The sequence below is a fragment of the Tiliqua scincoides genome, chromosome 2 (assembly GCF_035046505.1).
Source record: "Tiliqua scincoides isolate rTilSci1 chromosome 2, rTilSci1.hap2, whole genome shotgun sequence".
Classification (NCBI taxonomy): Eukaryota; Metazoa; Chordata; class Lepidosauria; order Squamata; family Scincidae; genus Tiliqua; species Tiliqua scincoides.
The window spans coordinates 270,264,802-270,272,053 of NC_089822.1; the positions used below are offsets into that span (position 1 = coordinate 270,264,802).

Genomic DNA, 7,252 nt, shown 5'->3' on the forward strand with positions numbered 1-7,252 from the left:
TCTGCAAGTGTAATGGGGAAGACCCCCCCTCTGTCTGAACCCCCACAGAGCTCTGCTAGTCAATGCAGACAAAACTAGTCAAAGATGGGCCAGCACACTTGGCCCAAACAGCATCACCTTTCTGGGCTGAGGCTCACCCACTGATGTTCTGATATTAAGAACATCAGAAGAGCCCTGCTGGATCAGGCTAAAGGCACCTTTAGTCCACCAGATGCCTCAGGGAGCACACCAGACCACAAGATCCCTGCATCCTGGGGTAATGAAAATCCCACACTGGGTAAAGAACTAGTTTATTTTATCTGTCCTGACTCTCCCAACACTCACTCTGAGTGGATGTTCCATGTTCTGGTGTGGTGTGAGAGGGAAAAGAACATCCCTCAATCCACTCTGTCCATCATCTGCATAATATTGAATGTCTCAATCATGTTCTCCCTCCAGCACCTTCTTTTCTAGACTGAAGAGCCCAAACGCTGTAGCCTTTCCTCATACTTGAGCATTGAGTTGTGATCATATGTCGCCTTTTCAGAAGCACGCATGAGATCACAGCCGGCCCATCCATGAGGTCACCTGATACGGGTTGCATCGGTGGCAGGTTCCAAGGGGTGGAGGATTTACGATATCTTTCACTCCCAGTCTGCTGCTGCCGCCTCCCTCTTACCTTCCACTGATGCAGGCCACAACCATCTGTCTCCCCCTTGCTCAGGTGAGCAGCAGATCATTCCTCACCTTCCCAGGCTCCTTGCACATTGCTGTGAAACCTGGAAGTGCAGGACTTGTGGTTTCATTTGCAGGGGCAGTGCAAATAGTTGTCCTTGTAATGAAACCACAAGTCCTGCACTTCCGGGTTTGACAGCAGTGTGCAAGCAGCATGGGAAGGGTTTGCCTTTTTTCTAGAGCAGAGGTGGTGGACCTGAGATGGCGCCAGGCAGCATTCCGGGTCACTTCAGCCCTGCACGAGATTGTTCAAAGCGCTGCAGACAAACCCTCTCAGACACCCCTGTTTGTCCATCCAGAATATTTGTGTGCTGTGTCAGCCACAGGCTTGCAACACAGTCTACAATAAGAGTGGGCCATGTGTTCTCCTTCTACTGATGGGGCTTGGAATTAGAGCCATTGAAGCATTAAGGGAGCTCTGAGAAGCAGAGTGCCCGCAGTGGAGCCCAGACTCACGGTCTGAGGCGAGAGTTCAGCTTCTGGCTTCAGGAGGAAGACGCTCTTGTCGACTGCGTGGATGGCACACAGGGAGCCTTCTACCGCAGAGAGGTGGAGGCGAGTCTCACTGCCAGGCAGGCCTTCGGACCCTGAGAACCACACTTTCACCTGCAAAAACAAAACTCACTCCTAGGCACAACTGGCATCCAAGTCTCCACTCCCTCTCCCTGCCTCCTGACCACAGTTCAGAAGCTCCCACCGTTAGGCCTGCTGCCTTGGGCCACAGAGAGGCCAGGCAGCCTTACCTTGTTCCGGAAGCAGTTCTCTACTTTGAAATCAGCTGAGTGAGCCACAAGTTCTCCACTGGGCAAAACGGTGTACAGGAGCAGGCGGGCAAGAGGAGCACTGTTGGAGTCCACAGAGAGGTCCAGGGAAAACACGCCTTTGGTTGAGAAATGCAGAGATTGGGGGAGGGAGGGGTCAGAGGGGTTCATGGCATAGCTTCAGCAGCCCATGACAGTGGAAGGACACTGTTTATGCACAATAAACATGCACACAGGGAAAGTGGGAGGGAGGTGTTTGCAGGCTGGGGCAACACATTCAAGGCTACCAGGGGCCTTTCTGCAGCCAACATGGAATTTTTTCAGACCCCTGGGGGGGGGGGATGCTGAATGGCCAGGCCCAGCAGCATCTACAGAGGTGGTCCCTGTCAGCTCCCAGCAGGCAAACACCCCAGGAAGGGGGAAAAACTGAAAAGCGGTGGGATGCCCTCACCTTCTCCATCCTCCTCCAAGGCCAGGACGTGGGTCCCTGTTTGCACGATGCCCCCCTTGGCCAGCACCTGCACAGAAGGAGGAAGGGCACATGGCGGATGGTATGGAGGTCAGTGTTTGGCGACACTGATGTGCCAGGGATAGTTATCCTTTGGGCACCCAGTAGCTTCCAGAGGCTCCTCACCGGACCCTACAAGACAGACTGCAGAACTCCAAAACTCCACTTTTGGATCTGAAGCCCAGCGTAGTTTCGTAGCTGCCAGTGGCTTTGAAACAGATATGATATATCCTCTGCAGGTAGAGGAGGAGGGACAGACAATGCATCCCTACAGGTAGTTGCCATAGAAACAGAGTCCCAGAACCTAGAAGAGTTTTCTAGTGATTTTCAACACCTGCGCGCCAAGCTCCAGTGGCACACCTGCAGACCTTCCGTGGCACCCTGGCTGAAAATCGCTGATCTGACCCCAGTTGCGATCCTGGCAAACTCTACCTGGGGCCAGGACTGCGGAAGGCTGACTCCCCAGGGGACCGTGTCCCCCCACTTACCAGAGCCTCTGGAGACATCCCCTGATCCTTCAAAAGCCTTCCAAGGTCTCCAGAGGGCCTCTGAACATGACTTCGTTGGAAAACCTGAATGGCTTTCCATTTAATGGCCCTCCAGAGGCTTCAGAAGGCTTTTAGAGGGTCAGGGGACACTGTGCAAAGCTGCCCTCACCTTCAGAAGGGATCCAGAGGGCAAGTGGTGGCAGCCACTTTGAAAATGTGGCGTCCCAGGACTTTTTCCTTCCTTGATCCCTCCAGGAATGCCACTGCTCTTTATGCCAGCTGGGAGCCACTCTCCAAGGTCTCAGGTGGATCAAGGCCTTCCGCAGCCCCTGCTACCTGAGGGCTAGGACCTTTCCTACCTACAGACCTACAGACCCAACCCAGAGGTTTCCTTGCCACCAGACCCTGCAGCTGAAGTGCAGAATTACCAGGTAGGAGAAGGTGACCTTTTCCTCTTTCACGACGCTTGGCTTCAGGATGTAATGCACCTGAACTGGCTGGGTCTGCCCACACCGCAGGGTCTCTGGCACAGGCTGGATGTGGATATAGCTTTGACTTGGCGAATAGAAGCGCGCGGCGGACCGAAAGCCTTGCTGGTAAAACGGCTGGACCCAGTTTCTTTCATAGCATGTGTCTTCCAACCTATAATTTGCCTGGCGACAAGGAAGAAAAACCCTGATGCCCGGTAATTGGGAACATGAATCCTGTTGGCTAATTAGCAGCCAGTCATGATCATCCCTAATGGAAGGGTGTACACAGTGGCGTAGCTAATGAACGTGTAGCCTGGTGCGGAGCTCAAAATGATGCCCCGGAAGTGATTGCACAGCCAGAAGTGACTTCACGCCAGGACTCACCACCAACTTGATCTGCCACCTTCCCCCAGCCAGTGGCATAGCTAAGGCATCTATCTGCTACCTGGGATCAAAGAAGATTTTGTAGCCCCCTCTCTGTGAAAAAAATCAAATTTAATTAAGTAAATAAAAGATTTGCCCCTTATTGGTTAGAGACGCTGTGCTGGAGTGAAAAGGGATGGTTATTCTCTCCCTTCTAACTATAAGAGGAGCACCACTTGAAGAAGCGCCTCTTTACTAGTTAGCAGAAGCAGCTGTATTATGGTACATGGAAATGAGAGCTGACTTCCATGCAGTAAAGTAATAACGTATCATTGGTTCTCAGAACAATCAGTCTCATAGGTCAGTTTTGAGTTGAAGAAAGTCACTTTTTGTTCCTTAAGGCAGTTGTGTTTTCATTTTCTGGTTAATTGGCCATAACTTTTGATAGAATACAGATATTCCAATGTGGTTTGTTTCATTGCATTCTGCATTAAATTACCTTTCCAATGATATATAACATGATGGTATTATTCGTACATACCAAAATTTTCACATTTTGGCCACTAGGGTCAAGCTCAGCTTGTTGCCCCCCTAAAGCGTGTTGCCTGGTGCAACTGCTACCCCTGCACCCCCTTAGCTACGGCACTGGGCGAACATTTGCGCTCTGCCCTCTGCAGCCACCTAGTCAGTCTGGCAGGAAGAGCCGCAAACCCTCCAGTATCTGCAAGGTAAATAGAACTGCATCAACAGACGTTACACAACCACAATCTCATCTCTGACTACAGCTGGAGCCAGTGAGTTGGGGGGCGGTGGGAGGCATTGCTGGGCTCAAAGTGGGGAGGAACTGGGGACAGGAGGCGGCGGCAATGCAGCACACTGGATCCTATTCCCTCTTTTAACACCCCTACCCCTTTTCCCTCCTTGGACATATGCCACCAAAATAGATGGTGTATGTTCAAGCAGACCCATGGGGGCCCCAGGGCTTACACAGAGGTAAGTAAACATTATTTTACTTATCTCAGCTTTACCATGGTGTCACTCCTCCCCCACAGGATGCAGCACATGTCTTTTTGAAGTGGCTGCATTTGCGCTGCTGGCAGGGGATAGGATTGGACTGTGTGTGATGCCCTTGGGCCAGTGTTTCTCAAACTGTGGGTCGGGACCCACTAGGTGGGTTGCAAGCCAATTTTGGGTGGGTCCCCATTCATTTCAGTATTTTATTTTTAATACATTAAACTTGATGCTACCATGGTATGTGACTGCATTTGGGGAAATGTGACAGATCTGTACTTTGAATAGGCTACTATGTTTATGCTTTTTACTCCTGGGTAAGTGCGGGTAGGATTACAGCCTAGGATTTTTAAAAATTTCCCTGCTTGATGATGTCACTTCTGGTCATGACATCACTTCCGGTGGGTCCCGACAGATTCTCATTCTAAAAAGTGGGTCCCGGTGCTAAAAGTGTGAGAACCACTGCCTTGGGCTATCCAGGAATGAAGATGGCAGGAACAGCAGCCTGGGGCCACCAGCTGTGAGCCCCCCCAACTTGCCTGAAGCTTGCCAGCATTTCTGCTGACTTGGGAGAATGTTCCCCAAACTGGAAATGGTCTCTCCGAGGAGACAAACAGGCTGGTTGAAAGACGTTGGTGCGACTCCCTCCCGGACCTGCCTGCATGAAGGGCCACCAACACGCTTCCTGTTAAGGACAGGAGCAAACCCTAACCCATGAAGGAGAGGATGAAGCAGAGAGCAGTGGCTGAACTTGCCCCGAGTGCACCCAGGCCCCACCCCAATCTGATGACCATCGCTCCAGGTCAGACACCTTTCCGGAGGCAGGTTTGTGGCTTGCGAAAGAGAAAGAGCAGGAGTGAGAACAGAGCAGAGGAAATGACCGGTCCAGAAAAACTGAAAAGAAGAAGAAAAGAAGAGCAGCAGCAGGAAAACAGAACTTCTGAGTGTCTCCCATGACCCACAGAGATTGTCACTCCCGTCCCACACACACACACACACACACACACACACACACGTCTTTTTTCCAGCCTGCTGGCTAACATCCAACCCCACCCTCTCTAGTGCCCGCTCTTCAAGAGGCTCACCTGGACGTTGATGGAGTCAGTGGTGATGTTGGTCGTGTCAATGGAGAAGTTCACCAGGCCCTGCTCGTCAGTGGTGTAGCTGGTTCTCTGCCCGGATGGCCCTGCCTGGATCTGGATCGTTTCATTGGCGATTGGTGCCTTGGTGCCATCCACGAGCTTCACCTGAACATGCGACCCGCCAAGCATGGTTTATGTTAAAAGGGGATGGGGGGAAGGAGGCTGGGGCTCAAGGCGAGGCTGCGGACAGTGGGTCGTAGGGAGGGCACATACACAGTAGCAGAGTTTCTGGGCTACATGGGCTCAATTTCCTGGCTTTCCTCCACAGTGGAACTGCATGCAGCACACCCAGGGCCCCTAGGCAGCCCCCCCTCCAGGTTCTGAGCAGGACCAAGCCATCTGAGCTGCAGCAGGGCAACTGCCAACTCCATCCTAGGTATGCTGATTTGGAAGTAAGAGACTACCATGTCACCCCAAAGGGAGCAAGCACTTTGCTTTGGAGCTCGCTTCCAGGGAAGGTGCACAGGACTACAGCCTATGTCACAGGCTGCCCTGGGGCCAGGCCAGGTTGGGGAAGGGGCACCTCAGAAGGTTGGAGCCAGGCTTGGGGGTACTGCGAGATGTGCCCAGCTATGCCCAGCTATGGAGCCCAGCATGACTGGGTGACATTGGCTTGCCTTACCTGCCCAAACAAGGGGATCCCCGGCTTGTAATAGGAGTCCAGCCTTTCAAAGGTCACCTTGCTGAGAGTTGCCGTGAGTTCCACAGAGCCACTGCCTGCCAGCTCCACTCCTGGCAAAACATAGAGCACCAGGGGAGTCAGGGAAGAATCGCTCCCCTGCAGGACCTCCCAAGCTTCATGCTCCCATTTTAAGGGGTGGCCTGAAAACCGCCCTCTATGGAGCCCCTGCCTGAGTGCACCCCAGATCCATAGTGATACCGGATGGGAAGGAGGAGGTGACCCAGGAGCAACCTGGGTATGGGCACAGAAGACACCTCAGGGACTGGCGATGGGCAGCCTTGAGCCCTCTGCAGCTGACCCTGTGGGCATCGCTGTCCCAGGACCTCAGTCTCTTTCTGTCCCCCCAGCCATTCCGATCCCTGCCCCCCCCAAACCAGGAGAAAGCACAGACCTGTGCCTTCCTCAGAGACGGTGCCTGTCACTTGGAGGTTCATGGCGTATCCAGCCCTCTTCAGCTGAAATATCTTGGTCTTCACCACCTGACTGAGGCAGCCGTGCACATCCGCCTGCGCGGGAAGGAGACCCAAGAAGAGCAAATGGTAGGAAACGGGGATGGGGACAAGGGTCGAGTAGTCCAGTCTGGTTGACCTGGGCTGAGGTCTTCATGTAGGGCATGACTAAATCCATCCGGATACTTTCTGTTCTCCCTTACTCTCACCCTGTGAGCAAGCTCACCCAGTGGCATTCCCGGGGGGGGGAGAAGGCATGTTTTGCAGGGTGGCTCAATGTGCTGCGTAAGCGTCCCCTCCCCCTTGCCTTCAGAGTCATGAGCGATGAGAGCAAAGTGGAAGCACCTCCTCTGTGTTGCTCTCGCCACTGGGAATGGCTCCAATGGTGAGGGGGAGGGGCCATTTCCAAGCCACGCTGAGGTGCCCTGCAAAACATACTGTTTTGCCCCCCCTGCAAATGCCACTGAGCTCAACACAGAACTTCAAGGATACAGGCATGAAGATCAGACATGCAGTCTAATTGCATGAGGTTGGGGGGAATGCGAAGACTCAAAGGTCTGGAGGTCTGGTCTAGAGGGTAGAGCCTCCGTCTGCCTGAAGATAACGTCCACAAGGTCGCCAGTTCGAGGCCACCGGCACCGTGCGACCTTGAAGCAGCTGACAA

The 7,252-nt window shown here is 53.1% G+C and overlaps 1 protein-coding gene across 1 annotated transcript in view; it reads right to left on the reverse strand.

The window, feature by feature from the left end:
• The window catches only part of LOC136639192 (alpha-2-macroglobulin-like), a 40,382-nt gene that overhangs the window by 20,983 nt on the left and 12,147 nt on the right, over positions 1-7,252 (reverse strand). Inside the window, exons 9-15 of the mRNA XM_066613197.1 lie at positions 6,531-6,645; positions 6,080-6,189; positions 5,401-5,562; positions 2,900-3,124; positions 1,956-1,993; positions 1,458-1,629; positions 1,171-1,320 (exon numbers count right to left, since the gene is read on the reverse strand). Coding sequence (XP_066469294.1) covers positions 1,171-1,320; positions 1,458-1,629; positions 1,956-1,993; positions 2,900-3,124; positions 5,401-5,562; positions 6,080-6,189; positions 6,531-6,645 — 972 coding nt within the window. The remainder of the gene's footprint in view (positions 1-1,170; positions 1,321-1,457; positions 1,630-1,955; positions 1,994-2,899; positions 3,125-5,400; positions 5,563-6,079; positions 6,190-6,530; positions 6,646-7,252) is intronic.